General features: G+C 36.8%; 1 protein-coding gene and 1 long non-coding RNA gene across 2 annotated transcripts; both read right to left on the reverse strand.

The window, feature by feature from the left end:
• Window positions 1-9,195: 9,195 nt before the first annotated feature.
• Window positions 9,196-14,948, reverse strand: LOC117665395 (uncharacterized). Its single transcript, XR_004591335.2, has 2 exons — window positions 13,111-14,948; window positions 9,196-12,160 (listed from the first exon to the last, which is right to left on the reverse strand). It is a non-coding gene; the product is annotated as an uncharacterized LOC117665395 (long non-coding RNA).
• Window positions 14,949-16,884: 1,936 nt separating this feature from the next.
• On the reverse strand, window positions 16,885-22,714 carry KCNA4 (potassium voltage-gated channel subfamily A member 4). Its single transcript, XM_034417210.2, has 2 exons — window positions 21,773-22,714; window positions 16,885-20,581 (listed from the first exon to the last, which is right to left on the reverse strand). The coding sequence occupies exon 2, from the start codon at window positions 19,800-19,802 to the stop codon at window positions 17,811-17,813; it is 1,992 nt and encodes a 663-aa protein (XP_034273101.1). The 5' UTR covers window positions 19,803-20,581; window positions 21,773-22,714; the 3' UTR covers window positions 16,885-17,810.
• Window positions 22,715-23,301: the final 587 nt, after the last annotated feature.

Below are 23,301 nucleotides of genomic sequence, written 5' to 3' on the forward strand. Positions count from 1 at the left end.
AGGCTATCAGCTTTCCAGCTGACAATCTCAGTGTCTTTATACTGTGCTCCAGTATATGTGTAAAAACTATGTGTATACTGAAAATATACCCAAAATTCCCAGCATATGTCACTAGCTTAGTCCCCCTCCAAAGATATCTAAAGAAAATAAATTGGAAAATGGTGGCTTGAGTTAGTCTGCCAAAACTATTTTTTAATATTATTATATATTTCTTATCTCATGTGGATTATTTAGATTTTTCCACTGGGAGAGGGAGAAATAATTCTTCTTCCCTCCCACACATGTACACACATTCAGCTACAGTTATTAGCAATGACTCTTAACACAGAAAGAATAACTTCATCAAGAAAGGGCTTGGGGAAAAAAGGCATTTCCATTTCAAAGTGCTCTAGCAATTTGTTTTCTATATTAAGGATACATTACTCATCATTAAAGGTTATTCATTAAATACAGTTATGCAACTGGTGTGGGAGAGAGAATCGGTTTTATGATTTACACCTTTAAAATAAGTGAGTTAAAAGTGTCACATTTTCTTCAAGCTTTGCAACAATGTTTATATACTTTGAAAACCTTAGTACCTGGCAATAAACAAAGGTCAAAGTAAAATATTCCCCTCTTCCACTACATTTGTTCTTCAAATGTTAAGTGAAAAACTATCAAACAAAAAGCTAAAATAAAACTATATTACCACAGATGGGTTGAAAAGGGAATGAAAAATGGCTGTTCAGAATTTGGTTAATGTGGAGAAAGCATGATGGTAAAGCAAATGGATAGTTCATTTGAGCTGAAAGAGCCAGAGCACAAAAAATTCAAAAGCCACTAAATGACAGTTGAGTTAGAGTCTTCTCTATTTATTTGTTCTATCTAATAATTCTCTGGATTTTTTGCAGTCCAGATAGGTTAACGATTGTATTTTTGCTATGCTATTCACAATTATGAAAACAGAAAGACGTGGAACTCTGCACTGAGCTTCATTTATATACTTAACTTTTTCCATTCTAGCTTTTGGCAATTATTGAAATTGGCTACAGAATTTGTCAACCACCTTTCAGATCTAGATCAAGTTCAAAAACTCAGTAGAATATGTGTGATAGCCTGATGCAACTACACGTGCCAGAATTTTCATGCCAAGATGGCCTAATGATTATCAAGGAAAATGATTAGATGAGTGCAACTATGCAAGGTTTTTATATTTCAATTAATGTGGGAAGGGGAGGGAAGGGAAGGGGAAGGAAGGGAAGAGAAACACTCAATAGCTACAGTTTCTGTGATAATACATTTATGTCCTTATTTCATTTTATCTTTTAATGACCCCGAAATCCCTTTATTTATATCTATATCTATATCTATCTATCTATCTATCTATCTATCTATCTATCTATCTATCTATCTATCTATCTATCTATCTATCTATAAATCCAGGATGGATAATTTTTTTTGAACTCCTGGTAGTAAAAATGGCGGGAGGCTCCACCCACCCACCCGGATGTCATCATGGAGCATCTGCGCATGCGCAGAAGTGTGCTTGCTCCCATTGCGAACCGGTAGTAAAGGTAAGTAGAACCCACCCCTGGTTAAAGCATTTTAAATTCTAAAGCATTCATGGGTCATAATGTTTCTGTAAGAATTCTGGAATATATCTGAAGAAGACAAAGTTGCAAAAGACTAGTTTAAATTGTTAAGCCAAATGACAATTGGAATAAGTGTCTCATATACCAACTAAATTAAGACAAAAATATGAAAAGGCATGATCTAGATTAATTTTAAAAATGATTTACAGTACTATTTCAAGAATGAGCCTCAGGCTTATATATGTCAGCTTCCATTTTGCATTTGAGTCAATGAGAGAGAAGGCTGTTCCTGCAGATTATTTGCTCCAAATTGAGAAATCCACTTAGTTATCAAGCCATCTCACTAGGATATTAATAGATATTAATAAAAATTTTCAATGTTTATTATACAATATTTACTTTTCTTTACTTCTTTTTAGTTGACATTAACTAAAGCTCTATGTTTGAGATCTGTGTTGATAAGGTAATTATTAAGAAACAAACACATATGCAATATGAACTTGCCTGAAAATGAATGAAAAAACAAAAATGTATGTATGTTATGGAATTTTAAATCTCATTACTCACTACATCTGACAGTAGTGACAGTAGTGAGTATACAATATACTCAAGCATATACTTAAAAGGAAGCTAAAAAAAATAGCCTAGTTGCCCCAAACAGTGAGATGGATATATAAATTTAATAGTAAATAAAAATAAATTTTAAAAAGACATACTGGGGTTAAAAAAGTGGAAGAAATTGTTGTCTTACAGTCTTTCTGTACAGATCTCACTAAAGTTATCCAATGCATTGTAAATGACTAACAAATATTTTAAAAGGAGTGTGGCGCAAATGGTTCTTAAATTTATTAGGTATCACAAGAAGCAGCAAGTTTACAGAGTGGATTATTTATCGGATAGTATTGGATTAGTTTAAATATTTAGAAGGAACTTTATCATAGGCATCTGGGAAGAAGAGGAGCACAAGGGGGCATGATAAGTGAAGTATGTTTGTATGTACATATGTATATATGTATATACACCACATAATATATGTTTGCCTTCAAAAGATTGATGGAAGTACAAAAATCCCTCTGTGAGGGAGATGGGAAGTTTTTGAATTTCACTAAGAAAGGAAGGAAGGAAGGAAGGAAGGAAGGAAGGAAGGAAGGAAGGAAGGAAGGAAGGAAGGAAGATTGGGCTTATGTTGTGACAGTCATCATTTTTACATTATTATAGTTTGTATCAGATGCATATACATTTTATGACATGCTTCCAAGTAAATTCCACTAACTCAACAAATTAATTTTGAAGAGACTTGGATAAAATTTTGCTCTCAGACTTATTCTAAACATAAGCAACAGGAAATTAATCCCAACAGATTTAATGGTCTTATGTCTTAAATAAATAAGCACAGGATTTTGCTGCAAGTTACTGAGTACAATCTTCATCTCCATGTGGATAACTTCCCAGAAATGTGACTGTACATATATTCTTCATTTTTGTAAATTTTCCTTTTAAAAAATATAACTGCCTATGTATACGTACATACAAGAGTGTTCAATAATCTAAAATATTTTTTAAAAGAGATTTTGTAATACTTCATTGTCTAGTCATCTGAAATGAAGTATAAAATGCAATATACCATAAAAACCTCAAGGTTGACATCGCTCTATGTGGTTTGGAAAGGGTAATTGCCATATTTACTCAATTAAATGAAGCCTCCACAGTAAAGCAATTAATATTATTAATTCATATTTCTGGGATTTCATGCAATCTGCTACACTGACTGAGGATCTGCCCACATAACTGGCTTATTTGCATGGCAGCTGTGAGATGAAATCATGTTTAGTACAAAACACACGTCAATATTTGCCGAATTAGACAAATGTTAAGAGAATAAGATTCTTGGTGGGTTCTTTTCCCCAATTGTACAAAAAAGGTTTAGAAAACTTCAAATTTAAAATCCATGCAGGGAGCAATGACCCAATGACATCAATATCATGTTGCTTTAGAGCAGGGGTGGGCAATTGTGGCTCTTTTACAACCTGTGGACTTCAACTCCAACAACTGTTGAAGTCCACAGGTTGTAAAAGAGCCACAATTGCCGACCTCTGCTTTAGAGCATGCAATTAAACAAAGGATTTTCCCATGAGCTACAGGATAAGTTCCTTCATTTTTTTTTTCTTCTGCCAAGAGCAAACATTAAACGGAGGTAAAAGCTATTTTGTATAGACACTTACCCTTAAGCAAGAGAATGTAGCACTTAAAGTATTAACCCAATTGCCAAATGGGTTTGTGATAAACTCAGATGCAAAATTTTAAAAAATCCATACATGATCATAAGACCACCAAAAAAACCCAACAGTAACAGCACAAAAAACTGCAAATCACTTCTGCATGATTACTGCAGAGATGTCTGTTGGCAAAGAAAATCAGAAGTTAATACGACTACAGATGACAATGTTTAAATTATATTGATTACTGCTATGTCTTGTTGACATTATCACTGGATTGGCAAACTGACAATTATGTAACATGTAGCACCACAAAAAGCATTTTCAGTATTAGAATATGTTTGGTATCCTGAATATGAACCCACAAACTGTAGCCAAATTAAAATAACCTGAACAAAAAGAAAGGTTCCTGGGGAGTATTACTCAAGTTTGATCTTCATAAAAATATTCATGCTAATTTAGGCTATCAGATCTATGCTGCAAAAATCAAACCAATTTCAGAATCAATAGTTGGAAAGATAATGTTGACCCCTGTAGCTCTACTTTGGCCTGGTGTAAACATAAATTAGCAAGGATGGTCACAAGATATGATCAGAAAATATACTATACAATACACTTAAAAACTGGGTGGCACTTCAATTCTACCATCACAGTCACCATCTTGACTTTTTGACAATACCCTGTGAAGAATTCTGCAGAGTAGAATGACAGTAGAAGGTACTGATATTCTGAAATGGACTGCATCACACTAGGTGATGTGAAAAAGTCCATTGAGAAGCTGATAAAACGATGTTCTGAGAATTTTAATCTCTGAGATGCTGTGTTTCTGTTTGTAAAATGTTGGAAATACTGAAATACAGAATCCTCGTGTAGACCAAAGCAATCTGGTCTTTTCTAGAACATTAGCATTATTGATTTCAGCGCGTTGATAACTCCTGAGATAGATCCATTGCAAGTCAATTTAGAGCAAAAGGGAAAAATCGGTCAAAACCAATTTGTCAGAAACAAGGCATTATTTATAGTTTCAATGTTTAAAAATCATTATGGCTATGGCTAAAAAATTAAGTGGAATAATTTGGAAGACTGGAGGCTAAAACATAAAGAATGGTTGCTGCAATTGGGTATGCCTAGTTTAATGAAAAGAAGGACTAGGAGTGATATGATAGCAGTGTTCCATATATAAGGGGTTGCAATTAAAATGAGGAGTCAACCTATTCTCCAAAGCCCCTAAAGGCAGGACAAAAAGCAATGGATGGTAACTAATCAAGGAGAGACACAACCTAGAACTAAGGAAAAATTTCCTGACAGTTAGAACAATTAATCAATGGAACAACTTGCCTCCAGAAGTGGTGAATGCGCCAACACTGGAAGTTTTTAAGAAGAGATTGGACAATCATTTATCTGAAATGGTATAGGGTTTCCTGCCTGAGCAGGGGATTGGACTAGAAGACCTCCAAGATCCCTTCCAATTTATTCTGTTATTCTGTTAATTCGTTGTGGTGTGCTGAAATGAAAGCAACCAGCTTTCAGAAATATTCAAAAAAGTGTCTACCTACCGTCAAAAATTAAACCTATTCGGATATTGAAAGTCAAAACCGCTGTTTTCTAGTACTATTTTACATATTTCAGTCAGCAGTCAAGTTTTCCAAATTCCTTTCTAAGGAGAAGAGTATTTTGGTGAAATTTCTTGCCTGGAGTGTGATGTCTGATGCATGTTTCTCTGAGCTGGACAGTAGAAACATGAAGAAACTTTTCTTCATTGGCTGAGTTCAAGCCAAGGCCAAAGAGCCAACTATTTGAGATGCTTTCATTTTGACTTCTGCACTAAGCAAGGGCTTGGACTTGATGCCTTAGATGATCTCTTCCAATTCTATGAGTCCATGGTTTTCACTCATCAAAATATCCTGAAACTATAGGCTTTCATCAATGTACCTTGTGATAAATGTCCATGGTCACAACCAACATGGCATTCATTTTCTTAAAGTGTCATACTGCACTCTCAGCATTTAAAATGTGTCCATTAACCCCAGATGATTGAACTGTGGAAACAGTGTACATAGATAAATCTAATACAAGGAGTTTTCAATTGCCATTCACAGAGTGGTCAAACCTGATGCAGTATAGGGCTTAGCAATGCAGCAACACCAGAGACTACCCATGCTGCAGCTAAGCAACTACATGGGGGGGGGGGGAAAGGGAGGGCAAGCAAATTTAAAACAGTTCAATAAGCAGAATTTTTAATTAAGTTTCCAAAGGATACCATTGTATCTTTTTATTCCTTTTAGGGCAGTTGAATGACACCGAATACAAACATATCACTCAATGCCATCTTAATAGCCAACAAACAAGTGAGCTGAGCTGTCTTGTTGGTAAAATAGTATCTGCAGTTGAGACAAAGAAGTCTACATTTTTCAGCTTATGAAAGGTCAAGTCTTAGAAATGTAAACCCAGGGAGGTTGCATTTCATGGAACACAGAAACATAATGAACTGATCAATACGTGAGCAAAAAGGAACACAATCTCATCTGTAGTTGAAGATGATTCCTAATTCAGCAGTCTCTGACAAATACGTACATTATAAAATTTGGCTTTACCTTCTTCAAAATGCTATCAACTTCTTCTCAGCTAAATTCCTGAATATATTAATTAAATTAGAAATAATTGCTAATGATTAACCCAGCCTTATATACAACAGAATCTGGAATTTGCAATATGGTACCCAATGCCCATCAGCCACTTATTCCCTATTCCACTTTTGAGATTTTAAAAAATGCATTCACAATATAGAAAGGAACTGATATGTTGAAAAGCGAAACACCAGCTTTCAAAATTATATTTATTCCCAAATGTCCTTGGATGACATAGAACCATATATTCATTTTTAGGGAGAAAGTGTTGACTGACTGATTGGGAATTCCTGATATAAAGTGTGTGTCTGTGTTTATACAGAGTGTACCTAAAGCCAGGCTTCATAGATAATTTATGATATAAATTCAATTAAATATTTCAATTGGGTGCCATTTTAACAATTCCTTACTTGAACATTTCTAAATATAGTAACATTCTCTCTGAAAAAAGGTAATTAATAAACATATTGTGATTGATCTATTAGGCCTGACTTTTAATACATCCTGGGTATGGGTGTGAGAGTTTGTGTAGGTTATGTATGTCTATATGTCTCCCCATGCATCTATCCAAGTTTGGAGCACAACAGATCATACAGGAACCCCTTGCTCCTGTGTTTGCCATTCCAGAGTAACAATATTTGGTGGAGTAGAGTCCATAGTACCTATCACCACGCATAGAAAAATTGGCCAGGGCATTATTTTCATTTTCAAATTGCTAAAGAAAACAATACATGCCACAGTTAAGCAGGTTTTAAAACCAATTCTGATCTGCCTGTAGAAACAGCTACCAGATTCATCCCAAAAATAGTGTCCTTTCATTTCAACACAGACCAAAAATATTCTTCTCTAGTCATTTTTTAAAAAAAATAGTTCCACCACATTTGGCAAAGTGTCTGAAAAAAGAATGGTTTCTATATTGAGATCACACAGGGAAAACATTGCATTGTAACCTGTAAACTAATTTCTCTTGTCAAGCTGTTTAAAGCAGTTGAAAAAAAAAAAAAAAGATTCAAACATAGATTCTGAGTAATCAGATTTCCTGCAAGTGAGAAAGGGTTCAGCTACCGAATCTTAGAAACTAAAACCTTCGTTCTCATTAATCAGGGACTATGTTCAGGTGAGGTTTCCTTGTTGCCTTTGTTCCTTTTTCTAACAGCTTGCTGATGTAATGTAGAATGTGCTAAATACTTATTTCATACCACAAAAATGTCAATCTGTTTTCACTCTGCAATGTTTTGAAATTATCCATTTCTGTTCCTACACTCAGAAAATTCTATCACATTCCCATCATAAGGAATTTTTAAGCAGACCTACACCAATCCATCAGCTAGGCATCAGTCTTTTTCATGCCTAAAACTACTGCCAGTCCCTGGTGAAGTGCTTAACTAAATCTCCCACAGCTTTACCTTTCATTCAGCTAATTTCATGGGGGGGGGGGGTGGGAGGGAGGGAGGGAGAGAGAGAAAGGGAGGGGGAGAGAGAGAGAGAAAGACCCTGTGTTACCTATTTTATTGACTATGAACTCTCCATGTCTCAACGATTTTTTTAAAAAATGTCTGCGATATGGTAGAATATACAAAACAACATGGAAAACAATAAAATGCCTTCTTTTGTTTTGGATGTGGAACAATTCAAACAATCACTTTAGTTCAGATATTTTCCAGCTTAGAACATTTTGCAACCCTTTATTTTGTATTTCCTTTCAGGTATGATTTTAAATATATTCCTGTATTTTGTTTTTGTTTTTTTTTTCTTGTTAGGATTTGAAGCATCCTTTTTGGATAGAAAAACAAAACAGAACCCAAATAATGGAACATTTCACATGGTTATTGTTATTTATAACTAGTGCTAGGAATAAATCTAGTTAATGAAAGAATAAAAGATACAATAGACTATCAGATCTGGTGTCTCTCTCTCTTTTTTTTTTTTTGGTTAAATGTTGACAAAGATCCAATAGTCAAAGAATATATTTAGCTATGCTGGAATAACGCTGCCAGCTAACAGAATATGGCTAGTGAGCGTTCGGTTACAGAAGCCTAACACGATGAGCAATTATTTCTATGGTGATGGGCTAGCAACACTGCTAAAAGGCAGGACACCAGCTCTGAAGGAGTTCTGAATTCAGAATCTGATCTCCATAGATAAAAGCAAAACCTTTTTCCAAAACAGAGAGTTGCTGCCACTTAAAGTAAGCAATTCTATATTTCTTTGCTTATCACAGCATTCCATTTTTTTTTCCTACAAGGAAAATCTCAGTCAAAAGAAAAGAGAAGGATTCTATCTCTGAACTCCTGTTCATTAATAATGTATATCAGGGCTGTTAAACTCCCGGCCCATGGGCCGGATGCGTCATGTGCTGGCCACACCCACACCCAGTTTAACGAAGGGGGGGGGAAGTCCCGATACGTCACAAGACGCCACCATGATGACGTGAGTTTGACACTCCTGGTGTATATAGAACTGCACATATGCTGAACAGGATATTAATACTATTAAATCCATATAAATCAAATTTTAAAAAAAATAAAAAAAAATACTACCAATGTGCCTGCTAACAACAATCACCATGATGGTTGGATATTTTGCAAGTCAAAAAACCCTAGATGCCACTAGTTAGAAGAGCCTGAATTGCAGCCTTTGACGTGCATAATCCTATCATTAATTACCACACAACTCCGGATCATCCACTACTAGCTGTATACTACATGCACTCAAAATACTAATGCTAAAAATAAGTGTGCACACACAAAGACACATAAACACACATAAAAAGCCAAAGTCTCTAGTACATTTTCTTTATTAAGTTCCAAGCTCCTCTTATGTCCTCGGTGTAAATAATAGTTGAGTCAGTCAACAAATCAAATGTTGATTCAGTTTGATTATTGGATTGGATTATATCAGTGGGCAGTCTGCGTTTTTATTTAGAATTTGCTTATTAAATTAATCATCCATTTATCTACTTTAAAACGGAGAATTCATTCAGTTTGAACTAATGGAGAATATAGGAGATGATAAAGTCATTCAATCAAGAACTGTGTAAAACCAGCTTTTGCTGCCAAGAGACAAAATGGGCTCTTCTTAATTTTGCCTGGGAGAGATGATGGTATGTTTAAACAAAACAATAAACATGCTTCCACTGGAGATGCTAATTATATTTATCAACTATAATGTGGCAATACTGAGCAAAACTACTTGAATCAAAGTATTCGATGCAAAGCACTTGAATCAAAACTACCACTGCAATCAACTAGATTCTCTTCTGAGTACAGCAAACATGATTAGTTAAGGCAACACAACAAATTTACTATAGCGTGATCTCTCCAAAGTAGTAACATCCTCTGTTAGATGCATATAGAAGACTGGGAAGGGAGAAAACATATTTTCACAAGTGCAAATATTGTGCAGGATTAAGTCGGCAAAGAGATAACTGGACCCTGATAAATTGAATGAAATGCTAAAGACATCATTCATAACCAACATTTCCAAGCTTTTGTCATTCATTATTTGCAAAGTTTCCAAGTACAAATTGTAGCATTTGTGAATCATGATAATTCATCTCTAGGCAACAGAACCTCCCGTTTTGCCTTGTGGCACATTATTACACTGCTCCAAATTGCAACAAATCATCAGGAACTTTCACAATTACATAAGTCTTGACACAAACACGCTTGCAAAAAAGGACAAAAGGGTGCAGAAAAATATTTTTAAAAATATTAAAATTGGCCGAAAGAAAGGTGTTTATCAAGGCAGTTCTGAATAGTTAAGCAAAGATGAGCTAATTTCTTCATCGTTTCATATATTTGTCTCAAATATTTCAATTCCTACACTGACATTTCAAAAAAAAATTTTTAGAAAGGGCTCCATCTAGCTTCTTTTCACTTTTCACTGAAGATTTTCAGTCACTGAAGGTAGGGTAAGCCAATTCATGGAATGCAGTAATAATTTCAAAAGCCGTTCTGATGATACATTGTCTATGGTTCCTAACTTAAAGGCAATCCATCTTCTGTAGAGAGTGTCCTTCAACAACACTGAACTTCATCAATTCTAATCAACATGACCAAAAGCAAGGGACTATGAGAGTTATGGTCTTGAATTTATTGAGGTCATTATATTACCTATGACTAATTTATTGCACTTTATTTATGGAAACTGCCTTATGTTCACATTCATCCATTTTAATTTCCTCCTGAATCTACCACCATAACATGATTTTTACTCTTTGCTTGATTTCCTGTCTTCACTATTTCAGTACTTCTCCACAACCATTTCTGGCAGCTAAAGCCAGCAACAGCTGTAATGTTTAAGCACACTCATACCAATTATGGAAAATTTTCACACAACCATTAAATGGCTGGCACTGACATCAAAATGATTCAGGAGAACTAGATAGTATAGCTGCTGAAATGATCTGCAGTTCTGTAAAGGCAATTTCAGTAGCATTCTTGTAATAATTATAATGTTGAATGTAAGCTATTCTAAAGAAAAATTGATAAAAATTAAATGAGAAGGAAGAAGGGCAGTCATTAGAAACTAGTTGCAGCAAAATTGATTACTGTGGAATTGTAGAGATGGATTGCAAAGGCATTTGTGGAAAGAACTTTAGTGGACCAGAATCTATTTCTTCAGATACAGGCAGAAAATTAATGTAAAAACACAATGTTATAATAAATAATTGTGGTGCTGCTTGTCACATTCTCTCATCTCCAATCTTTTTTCTTTCGTGCAACCTAACACTGAATGAATTGAAAAGGAAAAAAAATGCATTCCAGAGAGGTGGTAGATGGAGAAGTAAAAAAATATTTTCATAAACACAAGCACTAAAATATTAGTTGGACAGTGTTATATTTCCTCAAGAAAATCTCTACAGTATAGAGAGCTTTAGATGAAGAAAATAGTTGTTCTTCATACAAAATCTTGTTTGTGTATGCAAACTGCTGCGTCTAAGCTTTAAAAGATGAACAGCCTCTATTATATTGTAATGTTGTGGCTTTTAATTTTTAGCCTTGTCCCACAAGTGTATACTTAATTGTAATAATGTCTAGAAATAATCAACAAAAATAAATGGATGCCACCTTAAATCCTCAGTTGCTACATAATGCCTAAAATACAAATTTTTGAAATGAGGAAGGTCTATTGACAGAATAATATTTGTCTTGCAATTCAGCTCATAATAAACTAAGGCAAACCATAGTCTTTAATTATATAACCAGACACTTTCATCAATTCAGTTTACACTACATATTTTTATAACTACAGATATTTGCATCTCACATTTCATAAGTTCAAAGAACGGGGGGGGGGGGGGGAATAGGGAACCATCAAACAAGATAATATTCTTTGGCATTTTTAATCCCCAGTCTGTATCTGCCTTTTTATGCAGAATTGCTATAGCACTCTTCAAAGTTCAGATAGGCTAGTATCTGCATTTTTAGCATCTTGAGTTCCTTTTGCTTTCAGTAAGAAATAAGTAGTCCCAGTCAGAATGAAAACTGTGACAAGTATAAAATCAAGCCCTAATTCTAGCGGAAAATCATTTGTAGGATTTGTGTTTTCATCTGTACATGCACATTTACAAATGACACCATCTTTCTAGAACTTCAAACAAGTACATCATTTCATTTGATCAGGAAAATGAAAAGTACCTTTGGTTTAAATCACTTGTCCATTGCACGTTTCATTAACTTTTGCTTCTCTGTATTGATGGACAATTGTTACTGATTGATTGATATTCTGATTTCATTAGAAGCTGCATTGTTATGGAAAAAAAAACAACAAAATCAGGAAATTATATTTAACTATTTGCAAATTAGGTATTGTTACAAGCCACCTAATGGCATATGGAGAATTCCTACATTTGCATCATGGTTACGGCTCATTTTGCAAATAAAACAAGACAAAGCCCTTGTAATATAGATAAAAATTAAAATTTGACAACCCAGCAATCCTGTTTCTATAATATATAAAACCATAATGAGAAGGGAAGAAAAGAAACATCAAAATCTATAGGCACAATGCAACTAAAAGTAAAATATTTAGGTTGCAATTCTAAACTTTTTCTACAAAGGCCAGTGCAAGGAGCTAGAATAAATAATAGGATAGGGGAGGGCAATCTGGAGGGTTGGAAAAGATAGAGTTATTGGAATTATTGGAGAATTTAAATAGCGCTTTAATGTATTGGAACTTCCCCTGAAACTTTGTTCCAGTGGACTTTTCTATCAAGAATAGTATGTTTCACAAAATCTCAATCTTTCTGTTCAGAAAAGGATTCCATGGAACTTATCTGCACTAGATCCTCAGAAAAACAGGAATAATACTTTTTCAGTAGGGCTTACTTTTGAGGAAAAAGAAATAAGATTGTACCATTGTGCATTCATCCTCCATCCATACAGAAATGCAGCAAAAATAAATAAAACTTATGATTTTAACATTGCCCTCTCATCCATTTTACTTGGATTTCAGTGAAAATCACTGTGGCTTTGAACTGTTGCACCCTGGATAAATTATTTTTCCCCTTTTCCTCCTTGTTCCTTTCTCTACCCCTACTATAGTCAAAATTAAAAAGTGACTTCTAATATAAGAAAGCTTCTCTAAAATGCTGTAGTGCCATCACCCAAAATTGTAAAGGGTGCCTCTGTTTACTGAAAACTGTGAGCATACATCTAACAAGCAAAGCAACAAAACCAATATTCTACTTACCTACATTTCCTCAACCAGAATGCTTTACCAGATTTTGAACAGAAACTCGACAGATTTCAATTTCTGTAATTGTTAGGAAGCAATTTCTAGCGAAGTCTCTGTAGAAAAAAACCCCTCAGGGTATATTCTAATTTTAGAAGAAAAGAGTTAAAAATAATAGTTAATGCAAGCAAGTAAATACAGAATGCTTTCCTTACTTTTCTCTGCAATGAACTTGTAATTAAAAATAGTGAGTAAAACTAAGCAATTTATTTTTATTTCTAATTTCCAGCTACCAACATTTTCATTACTGTTATCCTATAAAGAATATGGAATTCATGATTTTGGGCATTGTTTGTTGGGGGGGGGGGTTGGGGCTGCTTTTTCTCTGTGCCAAGTAAATAAATATTATTTTTATGCACTGTTAATATCTTCATAGATGTTATTTCAAACATTGTGCAAAGCTTTAAACTTATTCTCTAATCCATAGCATTTAGAAGATTTCTTTCTGTTTCTCTCTACATGCACATTACACTGTTTAGAACAACATCCTTCATGCTATTATCTTCAGGCAATTCCCCAAAATGGTCTGTCTTTACCAACCACTTTCAATGTTTCACAGTATTGCTGTTGTACTCAAATCTCTACTATTCCTCCCAACTAAAACTTCTTGTATTGCTGCTTGTATTCAGGCACAAGTAGGACAATACCTTATAGTAAGATATTTCAGAGAATTTGGCAAAGTAATCTGCTGAAGATCATATTGTATCCATATTATGCTTACCCCCGGCAGCCATTTTTGACAGGCAATGTTAATTCTGAAATTCAAGAAATTATCCTAAACAAGGACCTGGTATCAGGCAATGGAAACTTGGAATAAAGCAGTATAGAATAGTCTAGGGATAATTTTGGAATTCAGTCTTTGAAAACTGTTAGAAAACCAATCCTTGAATCTCTTGTTCTGTTCAATAATGCTCAGAATGATGCCTATCATTTCTAGTTTAGGATAAGTGGAAAATTGCTCTATTCTGGAATCAGTATAAAGCAGAATAACAGTTACTGTATGCTTATTGTTGATCACTTAGATTGATCACTATCTTTATAACAGCATTTTTCAGAGCTTTTGTAAAAATTCAGTGAGATGCTGTCATATGCATAGGCATCCGTTCCTAACCACAAGATGCCAAAATAGCAAAACACATCACACTATACAAGCTCTTCCCTTTAGTACTTGCATACACAAGTATATAAGGAGTGGAGTTTTTATCATTTTACTCATTTGATTACTTGACCCTCCCATGGATGCATATGCATACATATTTAAACTCTTGGAGGAAATATCAGGTCCAAATAATATCTGTAAATGAAACATGAGAATCAAAAGTAACTTTGCTTCCTACCGTTTTCAGAAACTTTACGAACCCTGAAACGCTAAAGCTATGCTTTAAAAAAATCAACAAAAGATGTCTGAGACTTACCTTGTTGACTGTCAGATTTTTTTGCTTCTAACATTTGACTTATGTTACCTTGAAAAGATAATTCATTAGCTAATCTATAGCTTACGCTAGCTGCAGAGATGCTTCCTAAAAGCACCGTCAGCATTGTGATTTAGGAATAATACAAACCAACTTGCCTCCTATTTTTTTAATATTGCCCAGAGAAGTTGTGATATTGTCCCCAAAACCTGCCAGGCAGATCAAAATTCTTAACATAATGCAAAAAGGAGTGAAACTACTCAATGTAAAATTGTTAGGTAATTGCTAACTGCATATTATATGCTAAATTACTACATTAAATCTTTGGCATGTGCCACCTCCTACTCAAAAGGCTGGAGCAGTGAGTAGATTGAGGGGGAGGGCATCTGTTCTCCAGCTTTCTTACTTACATCTCCAAAACAGGATGAGACATTTTGCTAAAAACAATTAGGCTAAAATAAGGACAAGCAGTTTCCCTTCTGAAAGCACATTTTGCTTGCATTCTGTTCCCAACATTTTCTTTTCACAGTTATCTGTGAACTTGATGTAAAATATTACATGGGTATTCTTTTCTAAATATTACTAATTTTACAGCTCTACTCAATGTTCAATGTTATTTGAGTTCAGCAGTTAATACTGGCTAGTGGACAGACAGTATTTCATTTGTTAACAGTATTAAACAGTGCATTAGCTATAGGAGGTTTCTGGCAATTGTTGACATAAAAAGGTATAGCATTTGTCAAAACTTTAAGATGATAAATTGATGGTGACTAGTTATCATGTGTACTATTGTTTGATAGAGAATAATATGGAATAAAATTTTGAAATCCCACAACTAGTCTCAGTCAAAAACTATAAACATTTCTTTAAAACTGAAATTCTACACTTTGACGAAAAGTTTTCACATTCCAGAATTTAAATTTAAATAGATATAGAGTTTTGTGGGCATTTAAATCCCATCATTAATCACAACGCATTAGCTTCAAGCAAATTATCAAAGTAGGATGATGTAAGAAATTTTTATAAAGCTACAGTCACTTTGAACAGCTGAACTGTGACAATTAGTTTTAATGGGAAAATACCAGGATATCTAAATATTATAGTTTATACTGTGAAGCTGAAGAAACATTTCAGAAAAAAAAGAGAAAGGATTACCAAGACATTGTCAAAAGATGCTGAGCTCTCCTACAGCTTTCTTCAAAAAAGAAAAACATATTCCAACATCACTTAGCAGCTATAATTCTGTTGAAAAATGAAACATTACATCCTATTCTTATTCAAAATAATGGATGAATCTGATCAACCTTCTACACATTGTTTTTAAAAAATAATGGAAAATAATTGTCTTGACTTTTTCTCTCTCTCTAATACAATGAAACTTTATTTTATTTTCAGTTTAGAATACTTTCTTGTCCAAACCATATTTTTCTAACCTGATTGAACTACAAGTTCCAGCTTTCTTCCCACTGTAGCTGGAAAGTCTAGACATCATATTGTAAAACATTTGTCCAAACCACACATTTCTGTTTTGTTCTATTCAAGTGATTTATAAGGAAACTTATCTTCTCACTATGATCTGTCCAGACCTCAGTGTTGTTTTATTAGTAAAAAGTTATTTGCATAATTCCGAATTTTGCAATGCTTTCACCAGGCTCATGTTGTTCATATCATTTATTCTGAATTAACAACTGCCTACAGAAGCAAGTATGTTTAAAAACACTTTTTTAAAATCATGCTGGAACATCAAATCTATCTATTTTGGATAGATAGATAGCTCCTGCAGTTTATAAGAATCTGGTACAAAAAAAGCCATGGCACTGATCCAAATGTAATACCAGATGAATACCTACATAATTTGTTTAATGACCACGTTTTAATTATGTCATTTGCAAAACCAACATTTTTGTGTCTCACAGTCTATTTCAACACATTGAACTATGCAGGCTTCCATTAGAAAATCCCAAACTAGCATATTTGCAAGTTAGATAAACCCATTATTGTACTGGTTTAACAATGCGTTCCTCTTTTCCATTACCCAGAAATATTTAACCAGTATTCATATGTATAAATAACATAAAGCACATTATTTATATTCTCATGCCATTGGTCATGTGAAATTGTTTCTGCATTGAATACTTTGCATTATCTATGGCTACTGTTATGTTTGATTATATACCCTGTTCATCCAATCCAAATGGCACACAGATACACACAGACATTGCCTATTATGAACAGATGTTTCTACTGTATCCCTCAGACAAATGGTTTGTTTGTAGGGGTGATTGGTTGATTGGTAGGTTGAAGATTTGAAAAAGACTTATTTAGGAGGAGAAATGATTATAAAATTTTACTTCACAATCCTTTTTTTTTCCAGATAACAGATATTCATAATTAAAAGACTCATGGAATTCATGTAAAGTTAGCCGCTTAGCCAAACAGCATTACACAAAGAATAATACAAGAAAATAAAGACGTGGGATTCACTCTTCCAATGATTGTCATTGAACATTAGTAAACATTCACAGTATGAAGTCTGTCATAAATTCTCCAGCATATAAAGTAGTGCAAAAAAGCAATCCAGTCACTTTTTCACTGCATCCAGAACATGTTAAATGATTTTCTTACTTGATTCATCCACATATTACTTAACAATTGCTTCAAAGTCTCAAAAGACCGTTATAAAAATAAACCATTTCTGGGGCTCGATAGCATCTTCAACAATTGAATATCCATTTTTTTAAAAAATCAAACCATCTTTAAGCAAATTAAGGTTAAATTTGGACTTTTCATAGAATAAATCTCCCCACAAAATTCTTAGCATTTTAAAAATCAAGACTATGGAATCCACTGGATTATGGTAGCTGTTTTTAAAGCATTAACAAATGAATACATGGCTACTGAATGTCATTGTTTCTTACATAGTAAATACCTTGAAATGCTAACTTTTACCAGTGGGCAGCAAGTGAGGCAGATAAACACAACCTCCTTAAAAATAAAATTGTTCTCCCTCATGTGCAAAACACCTGCATTCTAGTAAAAATATAATCTTTGAAACAACTTCATGTAAATCCCCCTTCACAAGGTATATCATTTACTTGATATGTAACACAAGTTTACTAATGCTTTGTTTATGTTTAACCAGCAAGTGGCATTTTCCTATCTGCTTGTTTAAACACCTGTTTGCATATTTCATTTTTTTTAACCATTGCACATTTTTATGCATAAATTCATTGGAAATGCACAAAGCTAAACATCCGTTTCCACAGATTTTGCATTTGTACAGTTCTGCTTTGTGGTATCTTTCCCATTTCCTGTAACCTGGCCCTTTTTCTCCTTTATACAAAGAGATTCCTTAACCCCTTCCTCCATCTCTAGATACTCTGATTTGACCTCGGTGGAAGAAGATGATGAACTTCGGAATTTCTTGAGTATTGTTGGGAGATAAGGGCAACTGACTGCATTTTGTGTCAACTGGGTCTGTTCCTCATTATCAGTTTCTCTGTGGTAAAAATAGTTAAAGTTGGAGACAATCACTGGCACTGGTAATGCAATGGTCAGCACACCTGCAATGGCACACAGGGACCCAACAATCTTCCCGCCTACAGTTATGGGTTTCATGTCCCCATAACCAACCGTAGTCATGGTCACCACAGCCCACCAGAAGGCATCTGGGATGCTCTGGAAATGGGTGGTAGATTCATCTGCTTCTGCAAAATAAACAGCACTGGAAAACAAAATTACTCCAATGAAAAGGAAGAAGATCAAGAGCCCCAGTTCCCTCATGCTGGCCCTGAGAGTGTGACCCAAGATCTGCAAACCCTTGGAGTGTCTGGAAAGCTTGAAGATTCGGAACACCCGGACAAGACGGATGATCCTTAGGATGGCAAAAGACATGGCCTGTTGACCATTACTGCCCTGTTGTTGGGCCAAATCTGTACCCAGGGTGATGAAGTAAGGCAAAATGGAAACAATGTCTATGATGTTCATAATGTTCTTGAAGAAAACCGCTTTGCTAGGGCAAGCAAAGAAGCGCACTGTAAACTCAAAGGAGAACCAAATGATGCAGACAGTCTCAACGATGAAGAAGGGATCGTTGAAAACTGTAAGCCCTCCACCTTGCAGCTGAAGGGTTTCATTGACATTCTCCAAGTTCTGGGTCAAAATGAGCTCTTTTTCATCTCTAAATTCTGGCAAAGTTTCTAAGCAGAAAATGACAATGGAGATCAAGATGACCAACACAGAGACTATGGCAATAATTCGGGCTGGGCTGGAGCTCTCTGGGTACTCAAAGAGCAGCCACACTTGTTTTTTGAATTCATTTTCAGGCAAGACCCTGTCATCTTCTTCCTTGACAAAGCCTTCATCTTCTCTAAACTTGAGCATAGCTTCTTCCCCAAGTTCATAGAATTTCACTTCCTCACTGAAAATGTCAAACGGCACGTTGACTGGCCTTTTCAGGCGTCCACCTGACTGATAGTAATATAAAATGGCATCAAAGCTGGGCCTGTTCCTGTCAAAGAAATATTCGTTCCGGAGGGGGTCAAAGTACCTGCCCCGTTTTGCTGGGTCACCTAGCAATGTTTCTGGGAATTGAGCCAAAGTCTTCATTTGGGTTTCAAATCGTAGGCCAGATACGTTGATCACAATTCTTTCACAGCATTCATATTCACTATAACGGACTGAGCTGTAACTTCCAGGCCCCACACCATCTTCTGGAGGCTGCTCTGTAAATGAAAGCTCATCTTCTCCATCCTCATTGTTGTAATAGAATATCCTTTCCTCACCTTCCTCATCTTCTCCATCCACATCCTCATCTTCTTCCTCATCATCATCCTCACTCAAATCCTTGAGGATTTTCTCCTCTGAGCCGCTCAGTGGTAGCAACTCAGAGCAAGGAAAAGAGGCACCAAACTCGCGACCACCAAGACAATGGATTGCTTTCCTCCTCTGCTTCCTTCTTCTACTGCCTTGATAAAAGCCACTGTGTGATTCAGGCCCACCGTGAGATGATGAAGAAGCCCCACGACTCTGCTCTTGATGGTAATGGTGATGTGGACCACCTCCTCCTGGAGAAGCCCCCGTTTCTATAGCTGCTGTTGCAGCTGCCACAGCTGCGGCTGCGGCTGCCCTAGACTGCGCTAATCTCTCTCTCTCTCTGGCCCTTGCTTGGGCTGCATAGCCATAGGGCAGGTGGCTGTTGCAGCCAGAGCTCTCTGCACTTACCATGGCTACCTCCATTTTGTATGTGTTAGTTTAGAAGACTCAGGAAGGAGAATAAATGTTTGTCTCAATAGTCATCACTTGGTGTTCTGCATGAAAACAGCAAAAGCACTGGGGTTTGGAAAACAATTTCTTGGAAGCATAGGCCTGCCATGTTCCCATATTTGCACATTTGCATATTGCTCAAACACAAGATTTCCATTTTCTGCTTATTGCCCAGAAGGCTTGACACAGCTTAGGGAAAGGTGTTTGTCCAATTATAGCAAATAGTCCTCTGATGTAGAAAGGAAATATTTCTGGACCATATCCTTTTCCATTAGAAATCCTCCTGCTTAAAGGATCTTTCAGTGGTTTAGGGAAAATCCACAGAGACAAGTTCATGATTTTTTTGTGAACACTTTGAATCAAGAAAGCAGCTTACCGAAGTGAAGTACAAATGACAACTGTTCAAAAAAAAAAAAAAAAAAAGGAATCGGATCTTGAATTCCTCAGAACATCCAGTATTTTCACTACTGCTTAGCGGTGGGATTGTGCATCATTACATTAGGCAAAAAGTTGAAGGAACTTCTCATGTTCGCTTTGTGTACAGGAGATCTCAGTACACCCACTTTTCCCAGTCCATCAACAAATGTTTTAAGCTCAAGAAAATATTACCCAGGCAGTAATGGTAGCAACTGTGGCAAGAGAAGGAGGAGGAGGAGGAGGAGGAGGAGGTTGAAAATCCAATTCTATGTGCCCCATCTGAGGAACGGGGTAAATCACCCTTCAGTTGTCCTCAAGCAGGAGAAGCATTTAACCTGAAGCACACACATTAAAAAAGTGGGGAGGGGAAGAGAAACAGATGGGTCAAAATCCAGAAATACAAATGATGTTGTCTTATATCAAAAGATCCAGTTTTGCCTACTTGCAGTAGTCATTATTCTCTATCTCTTCACACCCACTTACACTGCACACTCAATATTTCAGTATACTGTATATTTCAGTATATATATAGATAGATAAAATTACCCCCTCCCCCACAAAATATGCAGACATATACACACCCACATCTCATTATTTTATGTCAAGGACTGAGTTTTGAGTACACATCTACATTGATTGCAATGTGCAGGTAACTCTGCATTACATAATGTATGTGGGCTTAAGCTTGTTTATAACACAGGTATGAATGCCAAATAGGTACAGTATAAGTATAAACATATCTAGATGCACTGTTTGATTGTGTGCCAACGTACACTGTTTTACACAGATTGCTTTATTTGCCTTGTGGAGAGATTTGACACTCATGACATTTGACATCAAACATGTTGAATAAGAGTCATGTTATCTGTGTCTATATGGCTCTCTCTCTCTCTCTCTCTCTCTCTCTCTCTCTCTCTCTCTCATTTAGAATTATGACCATGGACTGTTTACAGGTAGGCAGAAAAATAGAACCAGGCAAGTGCCATAGCTATAAACAAATAGATATATAATGTGGGTAATAATTATATGCATAAATGCTGCACCCACAAACTGTTAAGAATGCGTTCATATCAAACATTTACAGAAAAATACCTAGCCACTGATGCCAGTGGCAGCCTATATATTCGGAGCACAAACGACAAAGCCGATCTTCGAAAATACTTTCTAAAAATCCATTCTTTCCCCCGCCCCTTCCCACCGGGTTCCTCTCTGTCGCTGAAAATGAACGAACGCAATCTTGATTGAAAAGGCAAATAAAGAGAAGTCTGAGAGAGAGAGAGAGAGAGAGCGTGTTGCACGAAGAGGGAGTCGGGGAGCCGAGGCTGCAACCTGCGCACAGAAACATCCACACATTCAGACGCTTAGCCTTTCAAAGCGTGCTTTGGAGACCACCTTCTTTGGGAAGAAAAAAAAACAAAAAGCACAAAAAAGCCATAGCGCAGAGCGAAATCGACCCTCGGCATCACGCAAGGGGGAAATGGTGGAGGGGGGGGGGGGCACACATACAAACATTCCTGCCTACTTACCCTCCGGGGCAACGACAAAGAGGCGCTCGCGGATCGCAGAGGGCGAGGTGGAGAGAGAGGGGGGGGTCCCCCCAACAACCTGTTTTCACAGGTGTAGCTTTTCAGGGAGGGGCGGATAGTAAAGGCGGCGGAGCGGTTGGTTTCTCTTCGCGTCTTTCCCAGGGCGCCGCGAGAAATGCTTTCCCGCCCAGCGATTCCGACCGTCGTTTCACGGGAATGTTGAATGAGGACAGGGGATTCAGCGACCACTTCGTTCGGCTTCGATCTTGCCAAAATTAGCCATCGGCGAAAGCAAAGAGAGAGATTGAGACTGAGAGGGAGAGAGAGAGAGAGAGAGAGACACCCCGGATTCCAGCAGGAAACAGATGTAAAAGGAGGGGAACGACAGGAGAGGCTGACAATGTGGCGCTCGCTACCAGATCGGGGATGATGCGCAGGAGTGCCGCCGGCTGCTCTTTCGAAGCGCCGCCGTCGCGCCGAGCCGTGGTTGTAAATCGCCCCCTTTCAAAATCATCTCTCGCCCCGAGGCCCGGGAGAGGCTGTTGCTATTGACAAAAGAACCGGCGCTGCGCTGCTTAGTGGGGAGCTCCCTCCCACCCGGAGCTCCGGGCGCGCTGAGCCGCTGCAGCCCGGCGGCTGGGGCAATTCCGCCGTCCGAAGTCACTCCCTGGAGTAAGCGGCGTCCACTTGTTGCACTCGGCTCGGACCTTTCTTTTATCCTTAATCCAACCACCTCCGTTTTCTTATCGGCCGCCCTCCGGGGGAAAGGAAACTCTTAACATAGTCGATCAGGGTTTGTGATCTATCTGAGCGCGGATCAATGAGTTCCAGGTTCGGAGGGGGGGGGGCGGTGTCGCCGAGTTGTTGTGCGGCGCGCGCTCTCCCCCTCCCTCAGCTTTTCGCATCGCAGAATCCTCAGTTATGTTTACCTATCCAACTGAAGGACAAACGGCCTGAGCCGGGTCTGATTTATTCCCTGGGTTTCTTAGCTCTCTAGGGGCCTCTAGTGGCAAACGATCTCAATTGGCATTCACAACCCATTAATCCTTCCCTTTCTTTGGAATATAAACACCAACCCCCACCCCCACCCCAAATATACAAACAGCCTTGGTTGGTTCCAGGCTCTCCTCCTCTTCCTATAAGTTCTTGAGGGGAAAACTTCAATCATTATAGGTATTCTTATTCTTATTTTGATTGTTCCTAAATCATGCACCCAGTCGTGTTCCCAGATTATTAAAAGTCGCCGATACAATTGCAATCACTAGGTGGCAACAAAGAAATGCCCCCAAAAACCTTAGAACGATTTTCTAACCATGTAATGGTTGTCTAGGCCTTTGTGGCTCAAGTTTGGAGACCCTGCCAATTATTGTTCCTGAAGGCTTATGGAGGGAAAGGGAAATCATGCAACCTTAATATATAGAACATCAGAACATAGACATCCAACATGTGTAGGTAGGGATGGAAAAATACAGTATATATTTCTGAAGAGATGATACCAACAATATCAACAATATTAAATGATGTGAGTC

The sequence above is a fragment of the Pantherophis guttatus genome, chromosome 1 (assembly GCF_059756535.1).
Source record: "Pantherophis guttatus breed Tessera chromosome 1, ASM5975653v1, whole genome shotgun sequence".
Classification (NCBI taxonomy): domain Eukaryota; kingdom Metazoa; phylum Chordata; class Lepidosauria; order Squamata; family Colubridae; genus Pantherophis; species Pantherophis guttatus.

Bases quoted from the DNA above. Each gene is read 5' to 3' on its own strand.
- KCNA4 (XM_034417210.2), bottom strand. From the start codon at position 19,802: ATGGAGGTAGCCATGGTAAGTGCAGAGAGCTCTGGCTGCAACAGCCAC.